The sequence below is a fragment of the Protopterus annectens genome, chromosome 14.part0 (assembly GCF_019279795.1).
Source record: "Protopterus annectens isolate FY-2018-M chromosome 14.part0, PAN1.0, whole genome shotgun sequence".
Classification (NCBI taxonomy): domain Eukaryota; kingdom Metazoa; phylum Chordata; order Ceratodontiformes; family Protopteridae; genus Protopterus; species Protopterus annectens.
Genome location: NC_056748.1, coordinates 910,927,191 through 910,940,755, shown reverse-complemented (window position 1 = coordinate 910,940,755; position 13,565 = coordinate 910,927,191). Strand labels below are relative to the sequence as shown.

The window sequence follows — 13,565 nt, the reverse complement described above, 5'->3', positions numbered from 1 at the left end:
AAAGATCCCTAGTGCGAATGGCAGGATTTTTTCCAGGGTTATTTAATGCACTGATGGCTTTGAAGTTTCCCTAAGGAGTTTCTGTACCTTCACTCCTTGGTCCTATACCCTATTCAAGGCCTAGAGTGCAAGATTCCTCTGAAGAGGACTTTGGATTCTGAGGAGGAATATTACTCCTTTCAGATCCCTTCTCCCTTAGATTATGGCTCTGAGGAGGAAGACTGTGTTATTCCCGACTCTCTCTGAAGACATTATTTCTCATATGGAATTTTTTTTAAATGGGACTATTCTCAGGTTTCTGGCTTTTAAAAAAAGCTGTTATGAGCGCCTTCAGATGGAGTTCCCTAAGCCCTCTGCTGTGTTCCTGCTGTCTTGGCTGCCCTTTTGGATACCTTTTCAGCAGCTTCTGTGGCCCCAGATTCTCAACCACAGCCTCTAAGAAGCCTGACAGATTTTATAAGGTACATGAGGGAGTGTAAGTTTCTCTACAAATGTCCTCCTGCTTGACCCTTCTGTCTTGTCTGTCTCTTGACAAACCCTTTAAGCTTTTGCCTTGTACTAAACTACTTCCTTCAGACAAGGATAAGTAGAGCAGTTGAATGGCTGGGCAAGAAGGTATATACTGCTGCCATCTTGGACTTTCGGGCTGTTAACTACTTGACCCATATGGCCAGATATGGTTTGGCCTTTCTTTCTCAGGTTATTTCAGACCTTCTTGATTCTGAGTGGAAGGCCTCAACTTTCTCTCTACTGGGCTCTATTTTTCAAGTAGCCTGCCACTCTAAATATAGCTATAATGCCACTGATGCCTCATTAAAGACTGTTGCTTTTGGTTCTGTTTTGAGATGTTAGCCTTGTGATGTTAAGGCTAAATTCCTGGGCTACTACTCTTGATAATAACCTGTTCGGTTCTGCTGCTCTGCAAGATAAGGGTAAGGCCTTGCAGAAATTGAAACATATATATTTTTTTCTGTTCCTAAGTTCCAGAGGAATTATCCATCTAAGTCTGCTTTTGTTTGCAGACAGCCTCGTCCTCCTCCCAAAGATAAGAAGGGTTTTAGGCAGGTTCCTCTAAGTCTACTCAGACTCTCACTTCTCAGAAACCTGTTTTTCAAGACAAGCCACGCTCAGGTTGTTTGCTTCCCCCTTTGCTGTGCCAGGTTCCCTTATCACTGTCTGTCTTGTCCCTTCCCTGTTGGTTAAGGATCACTCAAGACTCTTGGGTTCTTTCCATTATCTGTCCGGGATATTTCATGGTGTGAAAATCCCTTCCTCCTCTTTTTGGCATCCTCACCCTCCTCAAGAACAGCTTCCTTTCTTCTCAGAACTACTTCAGGGTCTTCTGGCTCAAGGTGCCATTCAGGCTGTGTCCCCTTCCTTGAGGGGAGGACGGTTTATTTCAGAATGTTTCTAGTTCCCTGGAAGGAATGCATCTGGAGACCCCATTCCAGACCATTCTCAGCTCAACACCTTTCTTGAAGATCCCCTCATTTCACATGTTGTCCCTTCAGACCATATATCCTCCTCTTTCTTGCATTTTCAGTTCTCTACTTTGCCATTTGGAATTTGTACTGCCCCAAGGGTTTTCACCAAATGCCTTGCTCCTGTGATTGCTTTCTGCAGGAGGATGGGAGGTTCACATCTTTTCTTATCTGGATGATCTACTCATCCAAGCCCCCCCTGAGTCTTTGCTTCAGCACCTGCACTATACTGTTTGTGTCTTGCAAAGCCTGCTGTTTACCATAAACTTCTAAAATATCTGTCCTGGTTCCTTTCTCAGGATCACGTATTTCTCGTTTGCATGCTCTAGATCATCCATATGCTGGCTTTCCTGCTTCCTCCCAAGGCTCTATCTCTTCTCACCTTTTTTCAATCCCTTCTTTCTCGGGATTCACTTACAGACAGGTGGTTTCTGAGGGCACTAGGATTCATGGCTTCCACCATTCCTATGCTACCTCTACCCAGGCTTCTTATGAGAAAACTTCGGTGTTTTCTAAGGTCAGTATGGCTCCAACACTGTCATCCTCTAGATTTCCCAGTCCCTCTTCTTCCCTGCCTCAAACTCGCTTCAATGATGGATTCATAAGCGGTCACTCAACATGGGACTTCCTGTTCAGCCCCCATTCTCCTCTCAGGATATTTTTCTGGATGCCTCAGACATGGGATCGGGAACTTCTTTTGGTCCCCCTCAAGATCCAGGGTCTCTGGCCCCCTTATCAGAGATCAGACCACATCAATATCAAGAAGAGAGCTCTTGTTTTCATTCTTAAGACCTTCCATTCCCTTTTTCTTCCAGGGCCTCTCAAAATCTTTACAAACAATAGCACGGAGATGTGGTACATCAAGGGAGAACATGGTCCTACCTTCTTTGCAGGCTAGCTCTTCAAGTTTGGTATCTAGCTGTCAGTGTCATGCGACTAGTCAGGTTGTATACATTCTTTCAGAGCAAAATATAGAGGCAGACTCTCTGAGCAGGTCCAAAATGGATGCTTCACAGAGATGTCCTTCTGGACGTTGTCCATCAGTGGGGTACTCCTCAAGTAGATGTTTTTGCGTCCCCTTTGAGCAGACAACTTCCTCTTTTGCACCACAGTCCGAAATACTCTGGCCTTTTTCTTGGAAGGAGATGTTTCCCTACACCTTCCCTCCACTTCTACTTCCAAAGGTCCTGCTCAAGATAGAGCAGGACTCCCCCAAAATCTTTTTGGTGGCTCCCTTTTAGTCCAGGTACCATTTGTTCCCTCTTCTGCACCTAGTCAAGGGCAATCACCACAAGATACCTCAAAGGGTCGATATGGTCACACAAGATAAAGGATCTCTCAACCATTGTCACTTGTTCACTATTCAACTGACATTGTGGGTAATAGGGTTTTGATTCCTTTTAGGCACGCTTTTTTCTGAGTACATACTTTGGTTTCTTCAGGAGGCCAAGAAACTCGCTACCAGGAAATCCTATATGTCCAGATGGAAGAGATTTTCTGTTCAGTGCCTTGCTTATAACCAGGATCCAATTTTTGTGGAGCTCCCCCTGGTTCTCTGTTTGTGTTACTCCATGGGGGGGTTAGCATATTCTTTCATTAAAGCTCATCTTTTAGCTATTTCTGCTTATCTGCCATTACCACCACCTCTGGCCTCTAGGTTTTTGAGGTCAAGCATTTCCTTAAGGGTGTCCTTATCATACCTTCCAGGAAGCATATTCTGCCTACCTGGGACCTTCATTTTGTTTTTGAAAAATTGATTCTGGTTCCTTTTGAGCCTACAGCTTTAGCTTCTTTACAGCATTGTACATGGAAGACTGTTCTTTTGGCCCTTGTTTCATTTAAGAGATTGTCTGAACTCCAGGCTGTTACGGCTGTTCCTCCTTTTTTAGTTTTTCATAGGGGCTGGTGCTTCTTTGTACTAGTCCTTTTATGCCCAAGGTGGTTAATGAATTGTGTCCTAATCAGTCTGTTTATTTGCCCACCTTTTTTCCTTCTGTGCAGTCTGCTAGTGAGAACATTTTTCACACTTTGCATCTGTATAGACAGCTCAGATATTATTTAGAAAAGACTAAGGCCATTCGCAGATCTGAGCAGCTTTATTTCCTTTATCCCAGACCTTTAGGTTTTGCTGTTTTTAAGCAAACCATCTCTTCACAGATCTCCAAGGCCATTTCGTTGTGTTACTCCTTTCATGGGAAAAGCCTTTCTGCATCTGAAAGGGCTCATTCTGCTTAGAGCCATGCCTTCCTATGGTTCTTTTTTTTTCAAAAGATTGGATACAGATTCCATACTTGAGGCTGCTACTTGGACCTATGTCCCCATACCTTTACTAAGCTTTACAAATTGGATGTGTCCAGAGCAAGAGCTGGCTTTGCCATGGGTTTCTTGAGAGGGCTCTTCTGGGCCTTCCTCCTCCCAAGTTTCGTCTTGAACTTTTGTGCAACAGGGATTTGGAAGGACATAGTATAGTTGTGTAAAATCTTACCATTACAGTAATTGACCTTCTCTTTACTGTTGCAGTATTCACTCCCTCTCTACCCTCCTTTAGGCTCTATTCTTTTCCTTTTTCTCTTTCTGGATGCACATGTTCCTTCTGGAGCTATTCAACTCTGAGGAATGTATATTCGCATGTCACCTTTAGGCCCCTACATCTTGAGTGACAAGCATATGAGTGACTTACGATGCCTATAAAATCCTAAGGCTTTAGTATACTGGCCTGACTTTGGGCTACCCTTGGCAGAGAATCCCTTCAGTAAAGTAGACTGCAACAGTGTAGAGGAGGACATCTACTGTTAGATAAGATCTTGCACAACTGTACTTTTTTTGGTGAAAGAAAGAAGGATACCTCCTTTCCTAAAAGGATTCAAGATTCTGAATCTGGATAGGAGGGTGAAGGGACAGATGTAGGGTTTTCTCTGATTTCTGATTCAGACTAATAGGAGAGCTCAGTTTGTGATTCTGTCTGTGGATTTATCTTTGCTAGATTATTTCTAGAATGTGCCAGTGTTCAGTGGGGGAACATTGAGGTTTCTCAGTCCCTTGGAAAATGCTATGAACTGTTTAAAGAATTTCTAGAACCTGCACCCATTCCATTTCTCTCCGCTTGGAGGATTTGTTACTGGATGCAGTTTTCTTGACATCCAGCCAGCTTCACCTAAAAAGGCAGGTAGGATGTAAAAAGTTCCTTAGTCTTTTACATTCTTTTTATCTAGCAGCTGTAACATTAGTTCTCCTCCTCCTTCCAAACAGTTAATTCCAGTCCTACTCTCTCTGATAAGGGTGAGAAGAATATTGATTAGTATGGAAAAAATGTATGCTTCTGCAACTTTGATTTTCAGAATTTTAAATTGCCAGGCTCATATGTTGAAATGTGTTCTAATTGTGAAAGTATGAGGTATATTTTGTCTGCCTTTTTTCTTGAGGAAAATCTGCTTAAATTTTATTTTTATTGTTCAAGTCACTACTCATTGTTTACAGTTAAGTCGTGACTCTGATAATCCAAGGGCGGTGTCCATTGGTACTATTTAGGTTTGCATGGCTGTGTTCTTGGAACCTCCCAAATGTTGGGCATGATATTTTAAATTCTACTTTGGACTGAAATTGTTTTTGGACCTTCTGCTGCAGAGGTGATCAGAAAGTGTGATGAAAGGAATAAACTGATAGAGAATGTCTTTAAGATTTTTCAGCTGTCCTTTTCCAAATTTTCCAAGGGTTGCTATAACCTCTCATCCAGTTTTGGGGGAAAAAGTAAATAATTTCTACAAAATGCAGGTAAGTAGACATTTAAGAATAAATGGCAAGGGGGGGGGGTTCCAAGACGATGCCTGGAAACTCACAAATCCAAGGACTACAGAACAAGTCAGAATAACAGTTTGAGACTCTCCCACCACCCTGGTAGCCCCTTTTTTCTTCAGAATGTCTCAATCTCCAGTTTTCTCTTAGACAATCGATAGTTTCAGATAAGTGGTTTGTGAAGATCATTCATCTAGCGTTAGAGGGCAGTGGGTGAAAATTCTTCTTTTCCAGGAGATGATTCCTCATCCTTCAAACCAGTCTTGTCTTGTTTCTACCTGTACTTCATTGCATACTTTCCCAGGGAGTGATAGAACCAGTTCCCCTTCCCAGGTAGTAAAGGGGTTTTATTCAAGAATGTTTCTAGAGCCAAAAAAAGAAAATGCTTGGGAAATGTTCTAGATCTTTTTTCCCTAAACCTGTTTGTGATGGTGCCCAAATTCAAAATATCACTTCAGAACCTGCTTAACTCTTCCTTATTCAAGTTTTCTTATAACATTAGATTTGAAAAGATACTTGTCACATTCCATTTCATCCAGACTTTAGGCATTTCTTGAAGTTTTGTGTTTGGATCACATTATCAGTTATTTGCCTTGCATTTTGGACTATATGCTGCACCAAGAGTGTTCACAAAGTATCTAGCTCCAGTTGCAGCTCATTGCAGGCTATAGGGTATCCACATTTTTTCCATATTTAGTTGACATGTCTATGCAGATGCTTTTTCAAAATGTCAGGAATCTGTCTCTGGTGGTAGATGCTTACCCAAGCTGGGATTCCAAGAGAACGTACAAATGCCTGTCTTGACTTCTCACATGTGTTTCTGGGATGTCAACTAGACACCACATTTAAACAACTTTTTCTCACAAGAAGTATTATATCTATATCTTGATCTATTTCTAAGGTTTTCCACTCATACTTTAGTCACTGTGAGGGAATTCCTAAGGGTTTTGGGTCTCATGCCTTCTAGGATTCTCATGATATTCTTGACAAAAGACTTCCACGTAAGAAAGATACAGTGGTATCTGAAGTCTGTTTGGTTGCACCATCACCCCCTTGTTTTTTCAGATTCAGTGCTGGTGATTTGTCGAGAGAGAAATTGCTTGGTGGATACAGCAGATATCCCTAAATCAAGTTCTCTCCTTCTCCGTGCCTGTTCTAAATCATTCAGTCACCACAGACTCCTCTGATTTGAGGAGCAGTTTCAGAAAGGGTAACAGTGCAAGGTCTGTAGGACACCAAGGAGAGATGCAAGCAGGTAAATATAACAGATGTTATCCCTGATCAAGGCACTCACTTATCTGAATCATCATTGATCCTCAGAGCCTCAGGTTGTTAGACAACACCACAGTCGTGGTATATTAGACAAGTGAGAACCAGGTCATACCCAACCCTCTGCAGATGAGCCATCTCACTCTGCAGGCATCCTACAGTCCATCTGAGTGAAATTGATTGGTAGATGAGCTGAGCAGGACAAGGGCAGACCTTCAGGAATGGAAACTAGATCAGGGGCCTTCCAAGATTCGATCCATCTGTGGGGACTTCAAGTAGACTTGTTTGGTTCTCTGAATAATCAGCTGACCATGTTCTTCTCCAGGACTCCATTTAAGAAGGCCTGGAAGATTGATGTCTTTCCTTTTCCTTGGAGAGGAATGTTCCTGTATGCTTTTCTACTAACATATCCAGCATACTTCTGAAGATTCAGAAGAAATCCCCCCAGATCATTGTGTTGACTCCCTTCTGGCCCAGGCAACCATTGTTCTCCCTTTTGGAAATGGCCAGGGCAATTACCACAAGCTTCCTCACAGACTGGGTCTACCAACGTGAGAGCAAATGTTTGATACACCTCAACACCAGTCAACTTCAACTGACTGCTTGGATGATAGGGTCTTAATTCCCTTTAGTCACCTGTTTACAGAGGATATGCAGCAGGTACTAATGGAGGCAAGAAAGCCTGCTACTAGAAAATCTTACATTAGTAATGGAAAAGGTTTTCTACCTGGTGCCAACAGCATAACCAGCACCCAAGCTCTGTGGTTTTACATTATTTTATAGACTTACTATCCTTATGGCCTTTTTTACTCCTATCAAGATTCATTTATCTGCTGTTTCAGAAGGTCTTCCCATGGATCCTACTCTTTCAGTGCATTCTGATGTTAAAATGTTTTTGAAAGGGGTTTTGCATAAGTGGTCTCCACGAAAACTGGTGGACCCTCCAGGAGATCTTAATTCTATGTTACAGAAGCTGACACTTGCTCCATTTGAACCAGCTAAACAGCCTGAATTGAGGTTCTTAACATGGAAGACAGTTTTACTGACTGCTCTGACATCTTCAAGAAGAATATCAGAGTTGCACGCTCCTATGGTGAGTCAGCCCCATCTCATTTTCCACAGGGACAATTTTTTCTGAGAACTAATTCTTCATTTATGTCTGAAGTGTATCCAAATTTACTTTAAGCCAATCTATCCACCTCTTCATTTTCTTTCCTGAACCCAGAAATGGAATGGAGTAATGTATGTAATGTTAGACTAAGAATAGTGTTAAAAAAAAGAAAAGAGCACTGTAGTGTACGCAACAGTAAATAGGTTAGTATGGTTTGGTTTCTTTTATATTGTTTGTTTGCCATTACCTTTAGTGACAATTTAATAAAGATGCTAAAGCAGTTTGTTTGCTCTAGTGTTACTGTTAAGGAAAGTAGTAGTTTTAAAACCATTCTAATTCATGTTTTCGATGTACTGTGTTGCATAGAGATTTTAGTTTCTTCCAATTGCTCTTCACCCTGTTGTGTTCCAGTTATTCATTTTTTGCTTCTTTAAATCCCTTAGCTTTTAAGTCCCTACATACCTATTCTGATATTATTCCTTTATTTTATTTGCTTTCATTATGACCATATTTCTAATCTTCAAATTACAGTTGTCCCAGTTCTCCAACTCTCTGTCTAGGCTCAAATCCAGCTACATTTCCATTAAAGTTTGATCTACTAAACTAAAAAAACATTAAACAGCATTTTTTTTAGTATTAGTACTGGAAACTGCCAATGCTTATTACAATAGACTTGCTTACAAAACCTAATTTGTATGGATGGGGTAGTCTGACTATGACTGTTAGGTTTTCATTGTTTGAACCATTTTAAGTATTTTTTGGATGTGTAACATCTGTCTAATTTTGCTTAAAAGCTGCATTTTGCCAGAAAGTATCATTTCCACTTCATTCTGTCTTATTTTCATCATCTGAATACACTCCGGAACCACCAATAAGCGACACAGTCCAGATAGACACCACGATTGTCAGATCAAAAATTTAACCCACATAATGCCAAACATAAGTACTCCAAGCAACATAACATGTGAAAAAAACGAAACACATACAGGAGATAGCACCCTGGAACACGCAAAAATATTAACAGCAGTTAAGCGCTTTCAACCATAAACAACTGGTCTTCCCTCAGAACAGTTCAGTTCAGTTCAGTTCTGAGGAAGACCAGTTGTTTATGGTTGAAAGCGCTTAACTGCTGTTAATATTTTTGCGTGTTCCAGGGTGCTATCTCCTGTATGTGTTTCGTTTTTTTCACATGTTACGTTGCTTGGAGTACTTATGTTTGGCGTTATGTGGATTAAATTTTTGATCTGACAATCGTGGTGTCTATCTGGACTGTGTCGCTTATTGGTGGTTCCGGAGTGTATTCAGGTGGTTTGCACTTCAAACTTGTGGGATTCAGTTATTTTCATCATCACTAAGCCCAAATACATGCATAGATTTCTATTAACTATGTGCCTTCAGCTGGCATTCTGTAATCTCCTTTAAGACCTTTGTTAAATTGTTGCATAAGGTATAGACGCACATACATTAATAGAAAAGAAAAAACATTAGTAAATGGTGGAAGACTAGAAGTAATGTGGGATACAGTAACCTAAAGTTTCATTGTTCTGCAGAGTCTTATGGAAGGAAGAAAATCATTTATTTTGTTTTTGAAATTGTCATTATCCATGTAACCCTTGTGTCTCCAGCCTTTAAGAAGTTCCCTTCTTCCTCAAATAGAATTTCTTCTTTTAGCTGCTACGTCTGCAGGTTAATTAGTATAGGTGTTAAGCTGCTTTTTCAGTCTTAAAATAAAAAATATTTGCTCTTTATTGCTAATAAAACAGAGCACAGAGTCCAGTCCAGTCCAGTCCATGTACTGCGGCAGTTTTTCATAAAGTCTTAACCATTTTTCCTTTTGTATTGCTCTTTTACTACTGTAAACCTCAAGTTTTCTGTGTGACCTATCCTCAGGTTCAGACTGCTTCTGCGTCATTCGTTCACACTGTAATTGCTGCTCCACTGTTATTCTTTCATCTTATTTTAAGCAATGTGTGTGAAAGTTAATGCATCTTCTGTTTCCTATAGCCTCCTGTTATTTTCTGTATGATCCAAAAGGGAAGCATTTATTTGGTAAATATGAATGCATTTGGTCAGTCTTTCTGCCTAGGTTGAAGAGTTTTCTTCCTCATTTGCCATAACCATCTTCTTTGCCTATATCTGCTCTACCACACTGTTTTTATTCTCCAGAGTTTTCAGTTGCTCTCACTACTTTTAACTTCATTTTCTCTTCACTGACCTTGACCTGAATGAATGAATGTCAGACACTTCGGCTCCCAATTTGAGTAAAAACATTTAAAATACTTTACAGACTTCTGCTTTAACTGTTCTGTTGCCTATAGGTGTGTTTTTATTTCCTTACAACCACCCCTGTCATCTTGGAATCACCTTGGCCACTAATATTTTACAGTTATAACATTGTTTGGCTATTTTTCAGTGCATTAAATTGTACTTAAATAAAGCATGTTGCATTTTGAGTGTACATTTACTATATCTTAATCACTGAAGAGATTTACTGCTTTGGATATGGTGAAAGGGGTTACGCGATTGAGCCGTAGCAAGCAGAAATAAATTAACTGTGGTAGGTGTTAATGCATTTTAAGGATAATTTGTTGTGGTCCCTCACTCGCTTGAATTTTGAGGTCAACAGCTGGTAACTTGTAGTTACTGTTGTGCGTATCAGGTATTTTATATTTTTAAAATGAAGCACCTAGAGCCGCAGTAAGTGACTGAAAGCACTCAACTTTAATAAATGCGCAAAAAATGAAACGCTTAACTTTCTCACCATGCTTTTCGTTCCAAATGGAACTTCCTCAGATAATGCCATTATGGAAGTTCCATTTGGAATGAAAAATGTGGTGAGAAAGTTAAGCGTTTGATTTTTCATGTATTTATTAAAGTTGAATGCTTTCAGTCACTTACTGCGGCTCCTTTTGCTTCATTTTGATTTGGAGCTTTGCTCTTTATGGCACCTTTTGTCTTTAATCTTGGTTTATTTATTTCATATTTTTCTTTTCGTTCTCTCATAGTTATTAGCACATTTACCTCATCTGTGTACCTGCCTTCAGCATCCATACACTGCAGTGCGACATATGGCTGCACGTTGTCTGGGAGCCGTAAGTAAAATAGCTACCATGGAAACTATGAATATCTTTCTAGAGAAGGTTCTTCCGTGGCTGGGAGCAATTGATGATAACAACAAGCAAGAAGGAGCAATTGAAGCACTTGCATGTATCCTTGGTATTCATCTCACATAAGACATTGCATCTTTGTGTATTGTGATGGTTATTGAAATCTAACTTTGCTTTCTGGTTTTACTATGATCACAGATTTTACTAATATTTTAGATACACTGTGCAAACAAATGCTGTTTTTCCTTGGTATTTTGTCCCTGTTGCCTGCTGGTCATACCCTTTCTTGGTCCGTTGGCCAATTAGTTCCTGTCAGTGGGCAAAAATCAAGTGGAGCCCTCTTTGAGGCAGCCATCGGGGTTGGTTCAAAGTTTTTCGAGTAAGATCTACATCCCCTGTCCATATTCAGCTGTGGAAGGGAATGGGGCATGCAGTGGGCTGCTTGCAGTGGCTGTCCCTCACATTCCATAGTGTTATACGGTCAACTAGCAACCCTGTCTCTCTTCAAAGCAAGGGAGGTAGTTTTCTCCACTGGAGACATGAGCAGACCAAACCAATTCACTCTTGTTTCTTCTTGCACAGCTTCTTGAGTACCAGGACAGCTAATCAAATACAGGATGTATGAGTTGGAGTAGAGGCTTCATCTCTGTGTCACGTGGAGCCAGAATGTACAGACAGATTCCGAGTTCTACACCTGTCCCACAGCAGTTCTAGTGTCAAATATGTGGAGAACTAATAGTAACAGATTTTAGATGAGATCCAGTGGTTGTTGATCACACCTGGGTTTGTACGACTAGGAGCTGAATGAGAGGACAGTGGTAGTGCTAAACATAATGTCATGGTGTTTCCTTAGAGAAGTTAGAGCTCAGAAACAGAGGTAATGCTTCTTCTGTACTGCACCACGTAGCATGCCGGAGCCGGACCTTGAATATTTTCTGTGATTTTGTAGTTTCTGTGAGGAAAAAGGCATCATGCTGCTGGATGGATTCTAGTGGAAAGCCACCAGAAAGTTATTTGAGATGGAGGATAAAGGATATCACCAGAAATTGGAAACCAGAACAGACAGGGTGAAGAAGACATTATATAGTTGCACTAGACTATGGCAGGATGTGATGGCGTTATCCTGGTCATTAAAGACACAGAGATGGAAGAGGAGTGGTTATTTGGAACATTGTTTTTTTGCAAATGTAACAAGCTGGCAGAGTTTAAAAATTCTCCACAGACAAATGCTTCCCTAGTCAGAAATGTTGGGGGTAGGAAGTAGTTGTAACTAAGGAAATGATTCTTTTAAGCAGAGATAAAAGATCCGAATTGCCCAAACATATTAAGGCTTTGCTGTGTTTAATGCTACTGGCTGCCAATAAATAACTAGAAAACTTAAATCATGATGTACTCCAGCCATAAATGAAGTACTGCACATTGTAAAATAGTGAAAAGAAATGGAGGTGTAATCTCTAGAAAAGGGAAGGAGCAAATTACCTTGAAATAAATGAAATTTATGGTAACAATGCAAGCAGAATAATATTCATGAGGAGGACAGAAGTGTGAAGAATGCAGGGCTTGAGCAATGTATGTAATATTTCCAAATATTGAACATACTGGGTGGGGATTCATAAGATTTGACTCCATGATCTTGACAACCCTTAAAAAGACTCCAGCCATACAGAGCCCTGTCCTCCTGTTATACATGGAGCTCTAGCAGTGGATAGATTGGGGAAGCACCTTGGCATGTCCTTTTCCATTTTTCCAGTGTGCTGCACTTCCAGCTGGTGCTAGCTCATGAGATGAACCGGTCACTAAATGGGGGGTGCCTGATGTAGATTTGAATTTAAGACTTTGTTCTCCGATGGTAAATGTGTCTTTGATTGCAGATACTGTAGTGTACTGTGCACATAATATGGCAGATGTTAGTGCAAGGGCAGTGGGGCCAGTGTAGCTCTCTGTCACCATGCTTGAAGGAATTTTGCACACTTGGACAAGGATACTAGTGTGAACTTAAGACCTAGTTTGATGCGTGGAGCTTTTTGTTGCTGAAGCTGAAAGATGAGGGCAAGACTCTCTCAACTGTTGGAATAAAATTTGAAACTCTCCAACACCTGACTTCCAGATGTCAATGCTATTCATGACAATTATCGATTTTTCATGGCCAGCACTTAAAAAAATAGAGGATGTCCTTCTATTCATATGCTATAGTATTCATCATGTATGGGAGTTCGCCTCTGGCTAACTTGTACGTCTGGCCAGTATGCAAATTATTGTGTTACTGCTAGGTACTTGTGAACGCTGCACATCCTGTCTCATACGTCTTTCATAAAGGGACGTCTGGTGTAAAGCGGACATCAGCTCGTACCAACCTCAGAACCTGCTCCAGATATTCGCTTGCCAAATTAGTGTTGAACCGTGGTTTTGATAAGTACTCCATTGGGGTTTTTTCTTTCTTTTTTTTTTTTTTTCTTTTTCCTGCTGCTTTGTTATCTGGTGATTTCATGTCAGCTAGGAAGGGCGAGTGTCAGTGTGGAAGACAGATTCCACATAAAGACACCCATGACCTTTGTTCTATGTAGTCCCAGACCACAACCAATACCGCCTGTGATATTTGTAAATTGTTCGTTCCCAAAACTCTAAGGGGTTGTCTAGCTTTGCTTAAATTGTACTTAGAAAACCAGGGTCTTGAGCACCTAGCATGGGAGATGGAGGCGATGTTGGGTCATTTGGACAAGCAACAAACTAAAAAGGACAAGAAATCTCGGCCTGATCTACCAGCTGCACCCTCTATCTCAGCCATCCCTCCCAAGGCAGATGTAG

General features: G+C 40.7%; 1 protein-coding gene across 1 annotated transcript in view; it reads left to right on the top strand.

The window, feature by feature from the left end:
• BTAF1 (B-TFIID TATA-box binding protein associated factor 1) overlaps positions 1 to 13,565 on the top strand; it is a 3,603,226-nt gene that overhangs the window by 2,417,393 nt on the left and 1,172,268 nt on the right. The window contains exon 27 of the mRNA XM_044055641.1: positions 10,659 to 10,860. Coding sequence (XP_043911576.1) covers positions 10,659 to 10,860 — 202 coding nt within the window. The remainder of the gene's footprint in view (positions 1 to 10,658; positions 10,861 to 13,565) is intronic.